This window comes from Chionomys nivalis, chromosome 11 (genome assembly GCF_950005125.1).
Source record: "Chionomys nivalis chromosome 11, mChiNiv1.1, whole genome shotgun sequence".
Lineage (NCBI taxonomy): Eukaryota > Metazoa > Chordata > Mammalia > Rodentia > Cricetidae > Chionomys > Chionomys nivalis.
Genome location: NC_080096.1, coordinates 47,242,478 through 47,265,320, shown reverse-complemented (window position 1 = coordinate 47,265,320; position 22,843 = coordinate 47,242,478). Strand labels below are relative to the sequence as shown.

At 43.8% G+C, this 22,843-nt stretch overlaps 2 protein-coding genes across 4 annotated transcripts in view; both read left to right on the top strand.

Annotated features, from left to right (window-relative positions):
- The window catches only part of Efcab7 (EF-hand calcium binding domain 7), a 70,257-nt gene extending 56,932 nt beyond the window's left edge, over positions 1–13,325 (top strand). For all 3 annotated transcript variants that reach the window (XM_057783453.1, XM_057783454.1, XM_057783455.1), the window contains 2 exons: positions 12,563–12,665; positions 13,309–13,325. In XM_057783453.1, coding sequence (XP_057639436.1) covers positions 12,563–12,649 — 87 coding nt within the window. In that variant the 3' untranslated portion in view covers positions 12,650–12,665; positions 13,309–13,325. The remainder of the gene's footprint in view (positions 1–12,562; positions 12,666–13,308) is intronic.
- Positions 13,326–15,218: 1,893 nt separating this feature from the next.
- Positions 15,219–22,843, top strand: part of Pgm1 (phosphoglucomutase 1) — a 56,952-nt gene continuing 49,327 nt past the window's right edge. Inside the window, exon 1 of the mRNA XM_057784723.1 lies at positions 15,219–15,576. Within this exon, the coding sequence (XP_057640706.1) occupies positions 15,331–15,576 (246 nt within the window). The 5' untranslated portion in view covers positions 15,219–15,330. The remainder of the gene's footprint in view (positions 15,577–22,843) is intronic.

Here is a 22,843-nt window from a genome sequence, read left to right as displayed (position 1 = left end):
ATTAGGGCAGGACTCTCTCCTCTGAGATCTTGACATTCCCTCCTGCACCTGGTGAGATATATAGAGGGTGGCTATGGTGAAGTTATCTTTCATGCTGAGACCAGACTTTTGGTAGTGAGGTTGTTTGAGGGGCTCACCTATGGTCCCATAAGTAGCCCTTACCCAGGCTCTGCAAGTAAGCTTCAAAACACATTGAGCTTCCTTTTACTTACATATTGGTCTGTCATAAGTGCCCTATCTGAGGTAAGTAGGGCCTTGTTTAAGTCTCCCCAAGAAAAGTTCATGCAACACACATGAAAAGTCAGAAGGGCAAGCTTAACATGACCTTGAAGGGATGGAGAAGCTTTATAAAGGGCAGGTAATAGAAGTCTAAGGTTCTTCTTTCTCATTTTTCATTTGCCCTAGAGTTCTGTTATTGTATCTCTGACTATTGATAGAATATGCAATAGGTCAATTAATCTTGTACTTATTGGGTATCTAATATGTTCAGAGCACACTGCTTTGGATACTGCTTATGCAGAGGTGAGCAAGTCAGACATTATTTCTGCCCTCTTCTCATAGCCTATCAGAGAAGATAGATCGAGAACAAGTATTACAGGCGGTAGCTCTAACATACATTTTTAAATACATCATTTTTCATGAAACCCCAGTCCTTTTCTCAGCCTAGGAGAATATATTCCATATCTTGAGCTTCTATTTTAATACCTTTCTTTTCCTGTAGGGTTTTTATTTCAGATTTTTAAACATTACATTTTATTTAGTTGGGAAAAAGGGAGAACCCATATGTTGAGAGTCATTTCCCTGCTATCCTTAGTAATTGAACTTGGGTCATTGGACTTGGCAGCAAGTACCTTTATATCTTGTTGGCCTTATTTCAGATTTTTAAAAATTTTTATACCATAACTTTCATTCTTCTTAGTTGATTAAAGGACTAAAGTTTCATGAAAATGAAATTGGTAGATAGAGATGAAATTGATTGTTTAATGATATTTTATTATATAGTTATACCACAATTTATTCACTCATTTATCAGCTGGCCTTTCCCAATTTTTTTAAACAATCTTTAATAGATGTGCTATAAGCATTCTTTTTTTTTGTAAATACAGGTTTTCATTTTCTCCTAGATACCTAGAGATGAGATTGCTGGGTTATGTGGTTAATGTTCTCCTTTTATGTCCTTTTGTTTTGTGTCTCTAGCTAATATGTCAAGCACTATATTGAACAGATATGGAGAGAGTGAATGTCTTTGCCTTGTTTAGTGGAAATGCTGAGTTTTTCTCTGTTGAGCACGATCCTTGCTTTGGCCTTGTTGTGTAAAGACTTTGTTATACTGAAGCATATTTGCTCCATCTCTCGTCTCTCCAAGAATACAGTATGAAGGGATGCTAGGTTTTGTCAAAGGCCTTGTCTACATCTAGTGGGATTACTATGTGCTTTCTGTCCTTGAGACCATTCATGTCTTTACATATGTTGAACCATTTGGGGATGAAGCTGACTTGAATGTAGTAGGTAATAGCTTTTCAAAATGTTCTTGACTTTAGTTTCCCAGTAGTTATTTTTTCAGATTTTCTGCATCTATGCTCACAGGTAGCTTATTATTTTTGTGTGTGTGTGTCTTATCCAATATAGTGTATCACTGAACTCCTAAAAGAATTTGAAAGAGTTTTTCCCTTTTCTATTTGATGAAGTAGTTGGAGAAGCATTTATTTTAGTCCTTTAGTATGGTAAAATTCTGTGGGGGAGTCCATTAGGTCCTAGGCTTTGTAATTGGGAGACTTCTTATTGCTATTTCAATCTTGTTGCTGTGGTTAACTTGTTTTTAAAAATCAGTTTCTTTTTTGTTTAACTTTGGTAGGTGGATATGTGTTAAGAAATTCACCCATGGTCTCATCAGTTAGGAGTACTTGTTGTTCCTGCAGCAGACCTATTTCTCAGCACCCATGTGGCAGCCGAGAACATTCTGTAACTCCAGAAGATCCAACACCCTCTCCTGGCCCCCTCAGGCACCAGCACACACACACACACACACGCACGCACACACACACACACACACACAGTGCTCATACGTATATGCAGGCTTATACACACCATACGCATATGCATATTTTTTAAAAAGGATGAAATTCATCTATTTATTTTAGGTTTTCTAATTTGTTAGACTATGTATTTTTGAAGTATTTCCCTACAGTCTTCTTGATTTCACTGGAATCTGTTGTAATGTCTCTCTCTTTTATCCCTAATTTTATAAACTTTTGTTTTCCTCTCTTTCTTTGGTTAATTTGGTGAAAGTTTGTCAGCAATATTAATATTTTCAAAAAACTAACATCATCCCATTGACTATTCTCATTTTTTATTTCTCTTTCATAAATTTCTGGTCTGCTCTTAGAGAGTGGGTGTCCCAACCGGGTAAGTGGTCACTCATCTCTTGATCCTCTCTGTGTAGGCTGTGTTTCAGAATTCCACTGAGGTTGGGGGGGGGGTGATAGGAGGGTTTGGGGGTGGAGTGAAACTTGTAACTCGCAGGGTCCAGTGGATTGGATGGGGGTGTTGAAGAAGCCTAACTGCAGGAAACTTGCCTGCTGGCTGGCTAGAGCAAGTTGGGGAGGGGGAGCCCAGGCTTTTGCCCCGGTATGAAGGGCCTAGAGAGTGGGATGTCCCATGGAGTGGGTGGTCACTCATCTCTTTGTTCTTTCCATGTAGTAGCAGGCTGTGTTTCAGAGTTCCTGATGACATCACTCCTATCCCTCCGTCAGTGACGACATCACTTTTATCTGTCTTCATGGTCATGTTCTCTTATAGAATTGTTGTGGTTCAAATCTAAACTATTCCTCCAAAACTCATGTTCTGGAACAACGAGGTCCCTGTTGGTGACACTGGGCCCAGGTAGTACCTTACTAAGAGCGGGCCTTTGAAGGTTCTATCCACTACCAGCCCTGTCTACTTCCTGCCTGCTGTCCTGATGTGAGCCAATCACACACTCCCGGCTACCATGAACTCAGCCATGCCTCCCTTACCACAATGGGTTCACCATGCCTTCCTCACCACAATGGGCTAAAGCTTCTGAAACCAGAAACAAAAAATACTTTCCTCCCTAAATCTGTTTTGTCGGCCATGTGTCGCAGCAAGGCCAGTGTAGCTAATATGGTAGCCATATTACCACTTGGGATTGCATCCAGTCTGCCTAGGTCATCCGGGGTAGTCTCCCCATCCCCAAGTCCTTAACCTAATTCTGTCTGTGGTCATTGGTTCTGGGGATTAGGACTTGGCTTGCTCTAGGAGAAGAATATTATTAACCTACCCCATGATGTAACAAGGAATCGAGAACACTGATGAGATGGGATGCCAAACACATTCATTATATCTTGAAAAATGTCCTTTATAATCTGTATTTTTAAAAATCTTATCTTTTGCTATTTAAAATATTAATATTTGTACATCAAATATTTATATAAATTAATTCAGACTGATATTCTTTATAGAAAGTTCCAAAAATGAATTCAAAGGAACAAATCCAATTTATCATCTATCAGTTCTTTTCACTATACAGCCTTATGAATAATCAATTGATATTGAAACACGAGTTTAAAAATTTAACCGTTTTGGCCCAGGAAAAAGCTTTCATTTAGAGTCATGGCCTCTAAATGTCACTAATCTTACTCAAGTTAAAATTTCAAATACCTTACTAACTTATAGGTCCAACTTGCAACTTAAATTACAGAATATGTACAAACTTCTGCATTAACTGTCTATAGTTCCATATAAAGTCATCATTTTAGAAGAATTCAGATCAATTAGACAAGAATGAGTTAACTAAGCCTAAATTCAGGAACAACCAATGTCAGGCTTAACAAGTGGAGTAAACTGACTGACATTTGCAACAATTCAGCATTAACTTGGACTTATGTAAAAATATTCAATTTTATCTGCCACAAATTCTTGAAAATTCTTACTGGACATGATAACTGACCCCTGTTACTATTTTTTGTTGTGTTTGTGTTCGTTTTAAATTGAGAGAATGCCTTGCTGGCCTTGTAGAACCATTGAGTAGAAAAAAGATTGCAGGATCATCATTCTTGTCCCCAGTGTGGGCTACCCTGCTGTCACTTGGTGACATCAGATGATAAGAATGTCCACAAAATGGAGTTGTGTTTTGTTTTTGACAGTAATGTGTAGCTTTTGTTCATATAAGTGCCTTTTAGGCTTTGGTGACATGTTAATAAATTACTTTTTTAGTATTTCTTTTCTTGATAATTAGTTTCAGTATATGAACCGTGTATTAAATAAAGGTTGAAGGGCTAATAACCTCACTTCATTATAATTCTCTATACATCTTTTTCATTATAAATTTCATATACATACTAGTTACTACTTGTTTCCAAAGGTTGATGATTATAGCAAATAATTTTTTTGTTGTTTTGTTTTTGAAGACAGGGTTTCTCTGTGTAACAGCCCTGGCTGTCCTGGAACTTACTCTGTAGACCAGGCTGGCCTCGAATTCACAGATATCTACCTGCCTCTGCTTTCTGAGTACTGGGGTTAAAGGCGACTGCCATTACACCTGGCTGAAAATAAATTTCTTTAAATCATTAGAAAGGAATGCAAATTATTTGAGAAGATTTAAAACTTTCTTTAATGAATACTGTATAAGGAAATGAGCTTGGACCAAGCTTCATATTTCTATGTATCCAACGTTTATCCTGCTTTCCATGTGTATATATTTATATGTGTAGGCAGAGAAATTCAGATTGCTAATGTCTTCACTGGCTAGACCTAACTAAATCTGGGAATTCAGCTATGTGCATCCTCCTAAATGATATATTAGTAGTTTTCTCAAGAAATAGATCTCAAAATCAGAGAGGTGGTTCAGCAGCTAAAAGCACATACTTCTCTTGCAGAGGACTCGACTTCTGTGCCCAGCACTCATATTGGGCAGCTTAAAACCAACTAACTATAGTTCTAGGGGTTCTGGTGCCCTCTTCTGGCCTCAAACATGGTACACATACATACACTCACAGAACACAAAATAAAAATAAATCTTTTTATAAAAAAGAATTATATCTCTCTTGCCTTTGAATATAACCCAACATTGAAGGCTTACGTTTTATTCTAAATAGTATATTAAGAAACATATTTGATTCTTCTTGATGTTAGTTCTAGATAAACTGTTTTTCAGGGCTTGGGGAGGTGGCCAAGTGTGAAGACATGAGTTCCCATCCCAGAGCCCATGTAGACACCTGGCGAGGTGGCGTGTGCTTACAGTCCCAGTAACAGTGAGACTGGGAGAAACAGGTGGAGCCCTAGATCCCAGAAGCTCACTGGCCAGGTAGTCTAGCTTACCTGGTAATTTCTAGGCCAAGGAGCGATCCTGTCTTAGCCAAAAAGGTAAGGACTCTCATCCCAACTTGTCCTCTGACCTCCACACATGCTGTGTGCATGTGCACTCACACCACACACATACACACCCCACACACATACATGCCCTCACCACACACCTACCCAGCCCACATACATACACGCCTGCACCACACACCTACCCACCCCAAATACATAAACACCTGCACCACACACCTACCCACCCCAAATACATACACACCCGCACAACACACCTACCCACCCCACAACCTGTATCACATACAATAGATAGATAGATAGATAGATAGATAGATAGATAGATAGATAGATAGATAAAATTATCTCTCAAAAGTAGAAAAGCTAAGTTTTTGAGACCTTTATGTATGCGGTGTCTCTGAGCTTGTTTGAGATTGGTGTTGGACTTTGCAAACCCCCACACTTTACAATGCATTCTCTCCTGTCAGAGATCCCCATCCATTCCCATGTCCTTAAATGTGATTTCTGTGCTATATGCAGATGCACTGTGAATTTATAGCACTCGGCAAAGCCTCTTCCGAGTTCTGGCCTGTTTCTCTAACACCTTACTGTATATCTCTTGGGTGCACGACTGACAGTTCAAACTTTATATGTCCAAAAGTTAATTTAGGTTCACACTATACAGAACCCACAGGTCTATGTTTTTAACATTCCTAATCCCAAATTTCTGGGAGATACCTTTCATTTTCACTTGCCCACTCACTATAGAGCATCATGACTTTTGACTCTCTGAAAATATTTTCCTTCCTTCCTTCTTTCCTTCCTTCCTTTCTTCCTTCCTTCCTTCTTCCCTCCTTCCCTCCTTTCTTTATTTTTCTCCCTCCCTCCCTCCCTCCCTCCCTCCCTCCCTCCCTCCCTCTCTCCCTCCCTTTCTTCCTTTCACATCCTGACCACAGTTTTCCCTCCCTCCTCTCCTCCCAGTCCCTATCCCCCATACCTCCCCTCTGTTCCCACCCCCCCCCAATCCACTCCTCCTCTGTTTCTGTTTAGGAAAGGGCAGGTCTCCCATGAATACCAACAAAACATGGCATATCAATTGCAGTAAGACTAAGCACCTCCCCATGTATTAGTACTGGGCAAGGTGACCCAGTATGAGGAGTAGGATCCCAAAAACCTGTAAAAATAACTTTAGAGACAGCCCCCTGTTTCCACTGTAACATATGCAGAGTGCCTAGGTCAGTCCCAAGCAGGCTCCTGGTTGTCATTTCAGTCTCTGTGAGTCCAGATTGATTCTGTGGGTTTTCTTGTGGTCTCCTTGAACTCTCTGACTCCTCCAACCCTTTCTCCCTCTCTTCTGCAGGATTCCCCAACCTCTACCTAATGTTTGGCTGTGGGTCTGTATCTGCTTCCATCAGCTGTGGATGAAGTGTCTCTGATGACAGTTGGGTTAGGTACCAATCTATGAGTATAGCAGAATAACGTGAGGCATCATTACATTAATTTTTTACTCACCAGTCATGTTCCTTTTATCCTAGGTCTCCGGGTCATTCAGCCTGTGGTTCCTGGTGCTCCAGGCAGTGTCTGGGTGGGCTTACTCTCCTGGCATGGGTTTTAGGCTAGACCAGTCATTGGTTGGCCACTCCCTCAATCTCTAGGTCACCCTTAAGCCCAGCACATTCCATGGGTAGGACAGACTAAGTTATGTGACTGGGTTGGTTTCCCACTCCCTCTGCTTGGTCTTGCCTGGTCACAGGAGATGGCCAGTTCATACTACGCATCCTCTATTGCTAGGAGTCTTAGCTGGGGTCAACCTTGTAGATTCCTGGGAGACTCCCTTGTGCCAGGTTTTAACCTGATCCTGAAAGGTACCCCCTTTTCAGCGGTCTCTTTTAGTATAGTCTTCCCCTCTGCCCCCCAACATAGTCGCTCATGTTACTACCACCACCCACCTGCAGTTCACTCCCGAAATCTCTCCTATTTCTCCTTCCCAGGGAGAAAGAGGTGCTTCCCCTCCCCTTGAACCTTCCTTGTTACCTAGTCTCTCTGGGTCTGCGGACTGCAGCATAGTTATCTTTATTTAATAACTAGTATCTACTTATGATTGAGTACATACCATGTTTGTCTTTCTGAGTCTGAGTTACCTCACTTAGGATGATTTTTTTTTCTAATTCCATCCATTTGCCTACAAATTTCCTGGTGTCCCTGTTTTTAACAGCTGAGTAATTCTCCATTGTGCTAATGTACCACATTTTCTTTATCTATTCCTTGGTCGAGGGGCATTTAGGTTTCCAGGTTCTAGGCATAAATAAAGCTGCTATGAACATAGTTAACTAAGTGTCCTTGTGGTTGAGCATCCTTTGGGTATATGCCCCAGAGCTATGGTATAGCTGGGTCTTGTGGTAGATTGATTCCCGGTTTTCTGAGAAACCACATTATTGGTTTCCAATGTCTGTACAAGTTTGTACGCTTACCAGCAGTGGAGGAGTTCTCCCCTTGCTCCACATCTTCTCCAGCATGACCTGCCACTTGTGTTTGTGATCTTAGTCAGGATTGCCGACTCTCTCCATACCTATTTAATATGCAGGGTATCTGATGTGCAACCCTGATGGGGTCATGCCCCAAAGGTGAGAACCACTGGCCTAAATGAGTAATTAAAAAACACACAAATAGCATGAAGACTAAGAGATAATTTTTTCCAAAGGAAAAAAAATCGTGTTTTGTGATAATACAAATTGTCATGGAAAATCTTGAAATCCAGATAATTTGTTAAAATAACAAAATGACATAATCTCATGCCTGAGGATAGTTATAGCTACACATCTTGGCTTATTTCCTTCTAGCACTCTGTGTGTGTGTGTTTGTGTGTGTGTGTGTGTCTGTGTGGTGTGTGTACATGTTGCATAAACCCCTATTGCTGAATACAGCATGCATACACTTTGGACAGAGGACTCCTAAGAGTTGGTGCTTGTTCTGACCTAAAATTCTCCTCCTGAGGACTAGTGTTTATGGTACCAGAAGTACCAGGCAGTGCTGTACATGCTACCAAGAGAGGAAAGCTGCCAATAATCCTAGCCAGCTGTGATCCCTATGAACCACAGCAATGACCACTTATGGCAAGATATTCCCAAGGGTTCAATAGTAACACCTTGGTGATATCCAGCAGCTGTCTTAGATGTAAGGCCTGTTCAACTGTAGAGGAATCATACCCAGTACTGGAAACCTAACCAACTTCCTAGGGCTAGCGAGGTCATGGACTGTCACTGTATTAAACCTGCATAATTGCTAACTGCATTCTAAATGTTTATCCTTATACCCACAGATAAATGTGTTGTGTGATATTTTGGTTCCTTTCTGAAACTCCTGAGAATGACAATAAAGTTTATTTTGAATCAGAGGATGGCGATAGTTACTAGCTGATCAAAATTAGTAGTCAAAGAGGTTTTGGAGAACTGAGGTCAGATAGAAAAACGGCATAGTAGGGTGGGGCTGAGGATGGGTTTTCACCCCTTTTGGATGGAGGACCAACAGAGATAGGAGGTCATTGGCCACTTCTCCGCTGCTTCTCTGATCATTCAGGTTCTTAATCCTGACAGCTGACTCCTGAGTTTTTATTGATAAAGAATAATTAGATAAATGCATCATTTGGCATCCACCTCGGGGCATGAAATCACTAGACAGCCGCTTGCCCCTGACTTTGCAGTCCCTGGAAGTACCAATACTGGCTGACTTTTCCCTCTGAGAGAGTCTGGGATTTTCCTCTTGCTGCCTCTCTACAACAGCCTCCAGCTGCTGCCCATTCCCTGCTCCAAACACCACCAGAGTTAGCCATCCACCGCTGGCTGGCTCTGCCTTCAGGCAGCCATGTGCCCTCACTTCCCGCCACATATGCTTCTTTTGCATGTTGCCATGTCCACTTTTCAGGCAACTGGTTCCCTCTCTCCATGGATCTGGAACCCTCCTCTGGGCTACTGCCACATTATTTTAAAAAATGAAGTCTAAACAGTTTGGGTTGGTAATACAAATTAGGATAGAAATTGGGTACAAAACTTTGGACCCACCAATATAGGATAGATAATGGAGTATTTTCACTGAATTTGCCAAATTCAAATAAACTGTACATTATAAATATAATTCTTACCTGATAATTGTTTTATTGTATAGTTTTTCTGTGTCAGAATTAAAACCTTTCCTTTTTATTTAGATAAAAGACAGGAAATGTGTGATATTTTTACTGCATTTAGATGTTCCAGAGACTGACAATAGAGTTTGTTTCAAATCAGAGTGCAGAGCTAGTTACTAGCTGACCAAAATTAGCCATAGAGGTTTTGGAGGACTGAGAACAGATAGACAGAAAGTAGTAGGCTGGGGCTGAAAGGATCTTGGCCCCTTTCGGATGGAGGAATGACAGAGATAGGAGGTCACTGGTTGCCTCATTGCCACTTGTCTGATGGTTCAAATTCTTACCCTGATAGCCAACTCCTGAGTTTTATTTATAAAGAATAATTAGATAAATACATCATACATGTAGCACTCAACCCTCATCAAAGAAACTTCTCTTTGAAGCAGATAGTAACCATTACAAAACAACAACAAAATCCCCACAACTGGTGAAAACTGTAGAGAACAACTCATCACGGGGTGCCCAAACAAGAGATGCATCTCCAACACAGCTTCTGCACATAAGGCTCAAGGACATGGAAGAGGAGGCAGAAAGTCTTCTGTGAGACTGTCCTCCAGCACAGACAGGGAAGCTACTCCTGCAACACTCAACAACATGGCTTTCTAAACAGAAGCTGAACAATGACCACACCAATAGACACACCAATATGAAAGGGGAATCTCCATTGGGTCCCACTGTAGACAGACAAATGGCTGCTTAGAGTAGGGAGGGAGAATTAGGGGTCTCCAGAGGTGTGCTCTGTAAGACCCTCAAGCTACGGCAGAGGCCAGGCCCCTCCCTCTAGGACCTCCAACTGCCAGGTTCCACTCAAAGAACATTCTAACTGCCCTAACTGCTGGACCCCCCCCCCCCCCCACTACAGAGTAAAAACCCTGCCTCTGGACATGAAATTCCACTGATCTCCATCCTGAAAAGCTTCATGCTGAAAAGTTCCACCCCTTTCTCAATAAACTCTATATAAGCATTGCCTTCTGTTCAGTTCTCTGCTGTTTCTTGCCCCAGCAGAGACAGCCACCCTCCTGTTTTTCTCCTCCCAATAAATTTCCTGAGTGAGGTTTGTTGTGCTGTATGACTTTGTGGTATTTTTGGCCCCTGATTGCCACAATACCTTTCTATCCAAGCTGTAATACTTACAAGTCCCCCAGTTGGTTTTCCAATTACAGGTGGTTAGCTCTGAAATAATATACATACAAGTGGCACTAAATGACTCAGCAGAATATACATATATATATATTTCTTTGTTATTATTGCATATATGTATACATGCACACACATTCTATATCTATATAGATATATAAAACAAAAAAAGGTTATAAATTTGAGAAGGATTTGGGCTGAGGACATGGAAGGGTTTCAAGGAATGGAAGGTGAGAAAGATGTAATTATATTTAAAACTTTTAATAGTATAAATATAAATTTTAAAAAGAAGTTCTCAGATCTTTTCTTCAAAAAGAAAATATCCAAGTAAAATAATTTATATACAATTTCATTTTTAAACTTATTTTATTTAGGGCCATACTATAAGTAATTCAGAATTAAAATGTTGTTTTTTTTTGTTGTTGCTTACATCTTTACATCTTGGATTTTTATTGGAATAAAAAATATCAATATGAAATCATGATGACAATCAATATGAAAATATGAATCAGAAAATGGATGAAAGTAGTATACTGTTAAGCATAAAGCATACTATATACAGAAAGACAACCTTTTCTATACTTTAGTGTTTAAAAACTCCATTATGTTTGAGTAGCAGAGATGCAGGTTTCTGAGTGATACAAATCTCTCAGAAAATGAAATTTTTCCAGGTTTTAAATATTTGGGTAGGGTCTCTATGTAGCCTAGGCTGGCCTCAGAGCATATAACTCATGCAGGCCACATACACATTACCCTCTTGCCTCAGCCTCTTAAGTGCTTTGGTTACAGGCCTGCACCACCATGCTTATTTTCAGAGTTCCTTTTATACCCATTTTCCATAACTGAGTCTGTGTTTCCTTGGGCTATGATTAAATTCTGTTAGCTTGGATGCCAAAGCATGGAGTAAGAATGTTTAGGTTTGCTATCTACTCTCTGTGCAAGCACATAATTAGCCCACTTGCTTCTTGGGTCCACACTGCCAAGAAGTGTCTCATTTCTGTCTGCAGGGCCCTCACATGCCAGGACTTCTCTTCTTCCTCCAGTCCAATTAGTGTTATCTACATGTACATGGGTGCTGGGCTGACCTCTTGGGTGTGGGTGACCTATCAGAGCTATTCTAGAAGAAAACTGACCTGCCCTGTCAGCAGTTGTCAACAGCCTATACCTCTTCAACTAGGGGTGGGACCTTGAGCCCAGGGATTGGTGGGTTTTCACGCTCAGGGATTGGTGGGTTTTCACGCTCAGGGATTGGTGGGTTTTCACTCTCAGGGATTGGTGGGCTTTCACGCTCAGGGACTGGTGGGTTTTCATGCTCAGGGTTTGGTGGATTTTCATGCTCAGGGTTTGGTGGGTTTTCACGCTCAGGGACTGGTGGATTTTCATGCTCAGGGTTTGGTGGGTTTTCATGCTCAGGGATTGGTGGGTTTTCATAGTCAGCGTTTGGTGGGTTTTCACGCTCAGGGACTGGTGGGTTTTTATGCTCAGGGTTTGGTGGATTTTCATGCTCAGGGTTTGGTGGGTTTTCACGTTCAGGGACTGGTGGATTTTCATGCTCAGGGTTTGGTGGGTTTTCACGCTCAGGGATTGGTGGGTTTTCACGCTCAGAGATTGGTGGTTTTCATGTTCAGGGATTGGGCTTGAACCTTTTACCCAACAATAAAGCATATGTCCGTCTCCACAGTGTTGTTATACTTTAACATTCCTTTTACGCCATGCAGCGCTCTCTAAGTTGTCTGGAGTTGGTAGGTTTTGTTGACTCACGATGACAGGACATTCTGTGCTGTTTATGACTGGAGCTAGCAGTAGCTGAGGGTAATGAGGGTGAGTGCAGTTTGGGATACAGGACACAGGTGATTGGACTTTGAATAGCTACCCTGTGGCCTCTACTTTTATTTACCTCTAACACTTTGCCTCCAGATAAGGGCTGGGCCTGGCCAAGATCATGGTTCTAATCTTTTTACATATGCGGACTGTGGAATACAGCCAAATCTGGCAGACTTCTGACCTATAGAATTTTAAGGTAATAAATGGGTGTTTTCAATCATAATCACCATGTATGTGGTACCTTGTTATACAGCACTAGAAAAGTAATACTAAGGGATTACATAAGCAATTACCAATTAACTCACATCATGAACAGTAATAAATGGAGGCTGTGTTAAGCCAATAAGTTTTAGACCAATTTATTATGCAGTTGAAGCTGAATGTTGCATATTGTAAGAGAAGTACAGACCATTCTTTTTTCTTTCACATCCCAGTTAGTTTTCCCTCCCTCCTCTCCTCCCAGCCCCCCCCAACCCGTTCCTGTACCCCAATCCACTCCCTCACTTCTGTTCAGGAAAGGGCAGGTCTCCCATGGATATCAACAAAATATGACATATTAAGCTACAGTAAGACGACCCAGTTTGAGGAGTAGGGTCCCAAAAGTCAGTAAAAGAGTTGGGGACAGTCTCTGCTTCCACTGTTAGGGGTCCCACAAGAGGACCAAGCTACACAACTGTCACATATGTGCAGAGGGCCTAGGTCAGTCCCAGGCAGGCTCCCTGGTTGTCGGTTCAGTCTCTGTGCGCCCCTGTGATCCCAGGATAGCTGATTCTGTGGGTTTTCTTGTGGTGTCATTGACCCCACTGGCTCCTCCAATCCTTTCTCCCTCTCTTCTGCAGGATTCCCTGAACTCCACCTAATGTTTGGCTGTGGGTCTGCATCTGTTTCCATCAGCTGCTGGATGACAGCAGGCTGTAGATTGGAGGATATCCGGCTAGAGGTTGGTTTCCCACTCTCTGCACTTGAAGTCTCGCCTGGTCACAGGAGGAGGCCGGTTCGTGCTATGTATTTGCTTTTGCCAGGAGTAGATTCAGGAGAGATTCCTTATGCCAGGTTCCTACCTGACCCCGAAATGCCTCCTCTGCAGTAGTCTCTTTCAGTACTCCCCCCACCCTGAACCCAACCTGATCTACGCGGAGCCATTCTTAAACGAAAGGCTTCATCATACTTCCATAGAGAGTGAAGAAGGCTGGGAGGGTATGGGACCTGAGTTTGAGCCCACCACCGCTTTCCACTATACCATTTGTTGAGTACTTTCTATCAGTACTGTGGTAAAAGCACTAATGTAAACTATAATTTTTAAGTAGATATTACTAAGACTCGGTGGAGTCTATGCTATTTCAATCACATTCACCATTCCACCCTCAATTTTCTCATCTATTCAATGGGTCTGTTCACACAATTTACAAAAGATGTGACTATATAAACTGTGGACTCTTAGGAAAGTATCAGAAATTATGAGCAGCAGTCTAGTATTTAATGTCCACATATTTACCAACGAAGCTCACTGGCAATGACTGTATCAAGCTATGCGATATGTACATATCCTTTGTATCCACTTATATGTCAACATTTGCTGGGAGGCAGAACTCACATGGGCCAACCTCCCTGCTTGGCCAAGACACACCAATTATCCACTATGAAAGCATGAATACAATAATTTATGGGCTAATGGTATGCTCTAGTCCTGGAACTGGGGAGGGGGAGCTGATAATTTTAGGTCTAATATGTTTTAGGTACAGCCTGAGGCCTGTATCAATGGATTGGACTGTATCGGGCTACATCATTGCAAAGGTCTGTATAGGTCCGTATATCCACCGTGTGCGCATGTGCCTAAGAATGTAGGCTCGCTCATTACCACAGCCTCACTAATTCTTGCAGAAATCCTTTCTGAAAGGTTTCATGCTTGTTTAAGATGGCCACTCAGATATTAACTCTCTGAAGGTTTTTTTTTTCTCAGTACACCAAATGACACATTTGCCAAACAGAGACTCTCAGCAAACCGAAGGAGCTACTAGAGCCACAAGAAAAGAAAGCGCTCCACGGAATAATCCAATCCTCTGTGAGTGCTTTAGCCCTTCCCCTTGTCGCCACCACTGGGGTGTTTTCACATAATCACAGGACACCTTCCGTCTGTGCCAACGATTATCTAGGCTGCCCCAAAGTTTCCTCCTTGTCAAACCTGATGGGATGACGGGCAGGTAAATACTAGTAAGACTCTGGTTTGCTTAGACCCAATCTGAGTTGAACTTCGTGGCGAGGAAGGATCTGATCATCAGAATTTTCAGTTTTGAAAGCATAAGCAGGGAAAGGCAGACCTCTTACTTTTGAAAGGTGTAGCAACTACACACAAAGTCAGTTCTTTGGTTACCCACTATCCCTAATAAAGTGGTGTGCTGCATAGCAAACATGTAAAAAGCAGAAAGCCTATTTAACTTTGGGGTTGTTCCTGCCCTTGCGGGGGGGAAAAATAAGTCGGAGGATGGCATTTCTGTCCTTCAGACTCGCTTCTATATCTGGAACTCTTGTCCAATCACCGGCAACAGCCTTGAGCTGTTCGTCATTGCACTATGATGTGTTCCTACACTAAGCTCTGCCCCTCAACTAAAGAGCTAGTTTCTTTATAAAGACTTTTGGCTCAGGTGTCAGGTGTCCATCTGGGAGACTCCGCCCCTCTCGACCCCGTGACCTGTCCTCCCCCCCCACTCCCCCCCCCACCCCGGCCGCCGGACTTTAGCGACGTGGGCGGGCCCTGGGGCGGTCGCTTCTAGGAGGAGAGCCCAGCGGACCCTGCACCCTCGCCTGCAGCAGCCAGGACAGCAGCTACCGCAGTCGCTGTCTTCCCGCAGCCAACCGCCACCATGGTGAAGATCGTGACGGTGAAGACGCAGGCGTACCCGGACCAGAAGCCCGGTACGAGCGGGTTGCGGAAGCGGGTGAAAGTGTTCCAGAGCAACGCCAACTACGCCGAGAATTTCATCCAGAGCATCGTCTCCACCGTGGAGCCAGCGCTGAGGCAGGAGGCCACACTGGTGGTGGGCGGGGACGGCCGCTTCTACATGACCGAGGCCATCCAGCTGATTGTCCGCATCGCCGCCGCCAACGGGGTAAGGGACGTGCAGGCCGGGCCGAGCGTGCACGACGTGCGGGCTCCTCCCGGCCCACGCTTCCGTGAGCGCCTCCGTCCAGTCCCCGCCTCGCCCCGCCCCGCGCACGCTCCCTTGACCTTGGCTTTACCCTCCCCCTCTAGCGCTTCCCTCACCCTCACTCACTCCCACCCCAGTTTTGCCGTGGCTCTGCTGGGAAAGGTGAACCCGCCTAGGCGCCCTACTATTCTGGTCTGGGACTGGGGCGCCTCCCGCTGGCTCCCGGCCTAGAGCTGGAAGGGCTGGCCACCGGAGCGCTCACCCCACTGGGGTGTCAGGCCTGTGATCTGGGTGGGCAGGTGCTAGAGCTCCCCCTTCCCCCCAAGTTGGCTTGGGGAAGGTGCTTCTGTCCCTGCTCGGCCTACTGCCTGGGAGCAGGCTTTTGAAAAGTCCAGTCTCTGCTGGGTAATTCACTGGACCTCTTCCACTAAGAGGGCTGGAGCTGAATTTTCATTAAAACAGAGACAATATACCCAAGGGCGCTCTTAGGCAAGCTGTCCTGTCGGGCCAGGAAATTAATGCAATGCAACGCCCCTGGTTCCGCCCACCCCCACCCCCTGTTAAGGGAGGTTAACTGTCTTAATTGGGGAAGTCCACTAGAGAGGTGAAGCTTAAATATTTTTTTCTATAAATCTGATGAATAAAAATGTGGGTTGGCAAAGTTGGAATTGGTTGTTGCCACAAGGTAATTTCCAAGGCGTTTTAAGGAACATGTTTTCTTTGTATATTTAAAATAATATTGGACTTGCAATCAGCTAAAGGATTCATTCCTTTTAGCAGTTACATTTACTTATTTTAGCAGTACTTTGTTTTACTTTATTAACGTGTTTTAAACAGTCTTGCCTTTTGCCAAGCACCATGCCAACACTGCGCTGGTGTCTCAAGGATACTCTTGAAGCCCTGTAAGGAAGATGCTATTATGGGTGCTTTCAAGTCACCAATGAGAGTTCTGAAGCCTGGGCAGCTTAAAGAATTTACCAGAATTTAGCCGTGCGATGGTGGCACACGCCTTTAATCCCAGCACTTGGGAGGCAGAAGCAGGTGGATCTCTGTGAGTTCAAGGCCAGCCTGGTTTGCAAGAGCTAGTTCCAGAACAGGCTCTAAAGCTACACAGAGAAACCCTGTCTTGGAAAAACAATTTACCAGAATTTAGCCATAGCATTGAGTCTGGCGCAGACCTGCCAGTCCCAAGAACTTGAGCGGTGTCTGAGAATTAAGGGATTCTTAAATTTTAGGACCTCCTTTTCCCAGTTGTCAAAGTCTAAACTGAGCTCTGTAGACTTTCCTGGATGGGGCAGACATTTGCAAACACAGAGCAAGAAGCCAGGGTTTCTTTTTCTCTGCCCCTCAGACCACCGCAACTTTCCATGAGGGGAGAGAGAATACTCATTAGCTATGTGTGGAAGCTCCTTCATCTCACCTGTACTCCTAGAGTCTTCATCCAGTGGTTCCCTGGCCTGTGACCTGTACAGAGAACGGGTTGGGGGGAATCGGGGTGTGCAGACGTGAGCCTTGTCCTTACGTTTAGGTAGAGTGGGAGTTTTAGGGTTCAAATGGATATCTGTCCCTTTGGGAGCCCTGTAGGGTGGAAAGGAAATCAGTTGTTAGACGTCTTCACACGTTAGCCACTGACCGCCCTGTTGCTCTTCTCTCTTTGGCCAGATTCTGAGTTCTGTCACCACTGAGTCTCACTGTCCGCTGAGCACCTTACTTCCTGCTAACTTGTGCTGCTTCCGCCTCTCCCCTGACACAGTCCCTCAGAGCCTCTCCCCTGACACAGTCCCTCACAGCCGCTGGTGACTCTGGTAGCTCATTCCCTGCAGCAGCTGTAGGCTTTCACCTTTCACCTGCATTTGGCTCCCTGGCTCTGCACTCAACAGTCTCATGTCTGGTCTGATCACTTTGCCGATTCTACTCAGGATGTTTGTCCCCGCTTGCCTGCTGTACTTAGACCCTAGTGGTTCCCTAGGTTCCTCGATTTGCTGCTCTGATTTAATTAAATACTTTACTCACCAGGGATTTACATGTGTTTGTTCCTCTTCTGGCGTGATTTAGTTAAGATCGTATCTTCAAAAAGCAACTGCTCCTTTCCCATAGATACTGCTAGAATAGATTGATCCAATTCTGGTGAGATTATGTCTGCGTGTCATATGTTCCCATTGGTGAGTAAGCTTAAGACAGGATTCTATTTTACCTATAAGCCTTCCCTTGGTGTAGTCAGGAGTATTGGTCCAGGACACCCTCACTAACCAAATTCTATAAAAGATTATGTATTTAGGAAATAAATTGTTATGGTCCATTTTCAGTATGAGGTGCAGTTAGAGCTCATCAGAGAGTCACAGAGAAGCAGAGGGCACCAGGCCCCTCTCTGCTAGCTGGCAGCTGGCACCTGCGTGCGTGAAAACTCTTGAGAACTGGAAAGTTGCAGGCAGTCTGCTACTTGACTGAGCCCATGATCAGAAAAGGTCTCAAGCCCCAGAATATTCCCTAGGTAAGGCTTTGCATTCTGAGCCAGTAGGGTGGGCAATTTGGGAAGGCAGCTATGCTTAAAGAATATGAAGGTTGTACCTCTGGGGTACCAGCCTGTGGGAGAAAGAGGGCAAGAGTATCTCATGATTGGGGCCTAACAACCCCTGTTTTGCACCAAACTAGCACACTAGCCATTTTTGCCTTTTCCTGATACTTGCATCTCTGCCTGTAGAATGGTATGTTAAAAACTGCTTCACCATCCCTAGTTCTTGAGTTTGTTATTGTATAATGTGGCTCTTGTTTCTCACAGTGTTCTTCTATAAGATAAGATGGCATTTGCTTATAATCCATGCGTTTACCTAAATCATCTCTATATCATAAAACCAAATATAGCATAGATATCATCCTGTTTGAGAATATGATGTAGGTATTTTTATTTGTTTTACATTACTTTTTAATGTTGATTTGTGTGTGTGTGTGTGTGTATGTGTGTCACAGCAAGCATGTGGAGGTGGGAACAACTGGGATTTGGTTCTCTCCTACTATATGGGTCTCGGGACTTGAACTTAGGTACTCACGCTTAGTAGCAAGTACTCTTTTTTACTGTTTTTATTGAGCTATATGTTTTTCTCCACTCCCCTCCATTTCTCTCCCCATCCCTTCTACCCTCTCCCATAGTCCCCATGCTCCCAATTTACTCAGGAGATCTTGTAGTTTTCTATTTCCCATATACATTAGATTTATGTATGTCTCTCTTAGGGTTCTCATTGTCGTCTAGGTTCTCTGGGATTGTGAATTGTAGGCTGTTTTTTCTTTGCTTTATGTCTAAAAGTCACTTATAAGTGAGTACATATGATATTTGTTTTTCTGGGTGTGAGTTACCTCATTCATTATGATGTTTCTAGATCTATCCACTTGCCTGAAAATTTCAAGATGTCATAATTTTTTTTTGCTGTGTAGTACTCCACTGTGTAAATATACCACATTTTCCTTATCCATTCTTCGGTCGAGGGGCATTTAGATTGTTTCCAGGTTCTGGCTATGGCTAACAATGCTGCTGTGAACATAGTTGAGCACATGTCCTTGTTGTACGATTGAGCATCCTGGGTACATACCCAAAAGTGGTATTGCTGGGTCTTGAGGAAGGTTGTTTCCTAATTTTCTGAGAAATCGCCACACTGATATCCAAAGGGGCTGTACCAGCTTGCACCCCACCAGCAATGCAGGAGTGTTCCCTTTACCCCACAACCTCTCCAGCATAAGTTGTCATCAGTGTTTTTGATCTTGGCCATTCTCTCAGAGTTGTTTTGATTACAACTAGTACTCCTACCCATTAAGGTATCTCACTGGCCTCTGTATTATATTTTATTACCCCCTTTCATTATTTTTGCTCTTTCTGAATAGTATCAGTCCTTGATTGATTGATTGATTGATTGATAGAACCCATGGGTGTGGAGCTGGTGACTAGAAAAATCACATTGTACCTACAGTACCTGGGCCAAAGGTAGTGACTCCTTGTCTGGTGACTTCTTGTCTAGCTGCCTTGAATTGTGAATCACCAATGGAGACAACGCTGCAGACACAGTATCACATACAAAGCAGAAGCCTGAAAATGAATTTATTGTTCACGGTTGAAACAGGCTGGGTTAAGAACCTTTACATTGAGCGGGGAGTCCTTTTAGTGACTGGTAGCAAAATGGGCCTGAAATACATGGACCAGCGTGAAGGCTCTTACAGTCATAGATCATGTCAGCCAGGCTTTGAGAGCTCTCATGCCTCCCATTTGAGACAAATACCTCTGAGTTGGCCTGAGTGTATGTGGGTGTGTGCGTGCGCATGTACAGGTGCACCTGTATGTACTGTGTGCACATGTGCAGGCTCCTCTTCATGTATGTGCACATGAGCATGGGAACCAGAATGTTGTTCTTCATGCACCAGCTCCTTTTTTCCTTCTTAGGGTAGGGGTCTCTCACTGGCCTGGAACTCTCCAAGTAAGCTAGGCTGGCTGGCCAGCAAGCCCCAGGAAGCTGTGCTCTGTCTTTGCTGCAGGACTGACCTAGCGGGTAGCCCTCTTTGAGGCACTTTTTAATATACCACCTGTTTAAAAAGTTTCATAACGTCCTGCTTCAAAAATTTTTATTTATCAGCCATTTTTGAGTGATTTCTCTGTTGTTTCTGATTTTGAATCAGCATTAAATGCCAGGTTGCAGTAGATATTGTTTTCCACTGAGGATACATTGGCTTTGGGAGAGGTAGAACAGAAGAGATACCCATGTACATACACAAAGCAGAATGAAAAAAAGAGAACATTCTGGATTTGAAATAAGTGAGTCCGAACTGTGTCTGTGCGAGGATGCATGTGTCTGTGTGTGTATGTGCATGCGTGCCTGTTCCTTCCTCTGGACACATGTGATATATGCATGTGGAGATGAGAGGACAGCCTCAGGTATTCTTCGGGCACATTCACCATCCAGCCTCTTTCCTGAAATAGGTTCTCTCTTTGGCTTGCAGCTAGTCAGGCCAGCATGGTTGGCTGGTTAGGGAGCCCCAGGGTTCTTTCTACCTGTTGCTGCCAGCACTTCCCAGAACTGGGATTACAAGCATACCCACTTGGAACTTATGTAGGGAGTGTCTGCAATTTGAACTCTGGTCCTGATGCTCGTACTGCAGCATTTTGTACCAGCTAAGCTATTTCCTTAGTGCTGGGACTGAGGGTGCAGCCTGTGGACAGAGGATATGTGCCCACCTCCCAATAGAGGAGAGTGACAGGAAGGGTAGGGAGGAGTCGATGTTAGAGGGAGGAGTAGCTGTTAGAGACCGATACTTAGTCATGAATGATCTTTGCTACACTTGTGCTTTTTTGTTTTGTGTTTTTTTTCCCCCTTCAATGTCAGGCATAGGTTCCAGGGCCTCACCCGTGTTAGTCAAACACTGTACCACTGAGTCGTGTCTCTAACCCCGGTCACATAAGACTTTGTCTTAAGTTGTTTGGGAATTTCCCTTTCTCAGTTTCACTAATGTTCTTTCTGAAAATAAATGGATAGTCTTCCCTTCTTCAGTCAGACCTATTGCTGGAGTATTAAATTAAAGATTAAAAAGGAGGCTGGAGAGATGGCTCAGTGGTTAAGACCACTTGTTGCTGTTGAAGAGGGCCCAGGTCTGATTTGTAGCATTTACAAATGGCAATTCTAAAGGGTGTGATGCCCTCTTCTGGCCTCTGTGGACACCAGGACTCAAATGGTGTGCCAATATACGTACATGCAGATAAACACCATAAGGTGGGCTCCGCTTCGTGCCTGCTGCTCTCCTTGGTCGTCACCCCGTGGTACCAGTGTCTCCTGCTGCAGCTGGGCTACACTTTCAGTAATAGTCTTTCCTGGACTCTCTTCAGGGTGCCAAGCCTTGACTTTCCTGCATGACCCCTTTAGTCCTGGGACTTCAGCCATTACTGAGGCTGCACCTTCAGCAACGGCCTATCCTGGCCTCTCACCGTGCCAAGCCTCAGCTGCTCTCCATGACCCTTTCATGCTTTCAAAACCAGTACCTCCTGGGTGAGGCTGCCAGCGTAAAGTACATCGTCGACCACCTCTAGAACGCAGCTCTGTATGTTGACCTTGGGGAACCACTTCCTAGACTATTTCACCTCCGTGATTCTGGTCTCTTCTTAATCACCATCAATTTCTCGGTTCCAACATCGATTGTCCCACCAAAGCAGAGGTTCTGGTATCTTGTTAGTCAAAACATCACCTGAATCTTCAGCATCAGCTGGCCAGAACCACAGGTGTTGCTTGTGCAACAAGATGTAAGAGCTCTCAGCTACTTGTTTAGACCATGTTTGCCTGCATGCTGCCTTGCTTCCTGCCATGACAGGAACTTAACCTCTGAACTGCAAGCGAGCCACCACGATTAGAATTTTATTATAAGAGTTGCCGTGGTCACAGTGTCTCTTCACGGCAGTGAAACCCTACCTAAGACACTCAGTCCACTTTCTTAGAGAACCCAGGACCACTGCGCCACAGGTGACACTACCCACAGTGGGCTAGGTCCTCCTCCACCCATCACTGAGAGAATGCCCTGCAGGCTGGCCTACGGAAGGAAGCATTTCCTTCATTTAGGTCCCCTCCTCTCAGATGACTTTAGCTTGTGTTAAGTGACTTAAAACTAGCCAGTACAGAAGGCAGCCCTGTGAGCTGGCCTGAAATGGTATGAGAGCTTGCTTCGACTGTCAACCTTCAAAACCCTGTGCTTACTCAGTCTCTTCTTTATATTGTATTCATTTTAGACATTTCATTATACTAACAGAAATGGATCAGCATAATCTGCTTCGGTGTATTCCTTTTTTCTTTTATTTTTTGAGATTATAGTGTAATCACATAATTTCTCCCTTCCCTTTCCTCCCTCCCTTCCATACCACTCCTCTCCCTCTCCAGGACCTTCCATACCACTCCTCTCCCTCTCCAGGACCTTCCATACCACTCCTCTCCCTCTCATATTCATGGCCTCTTTCTTCATTAATCGCTGTTACATGCATACATATATATTCCTAAGTACATAAGTGCAGCTCAGCCTGTATAATGTTACTTGTATGTATGTGTTCAGTACTGACCATTGGTATTGTATAACTGAATGGTGTGCTCGTTCCTGGGAAGACTTTCTCCCGCTCTAAGCATTCCTTGGTTGTCTATAGTGCTTTGTACAGGGTTGAGGCCTCCTGCGCGTTCCCCAACCACTTCAGCATGTCTGTTGTTCTTGTTCAGCT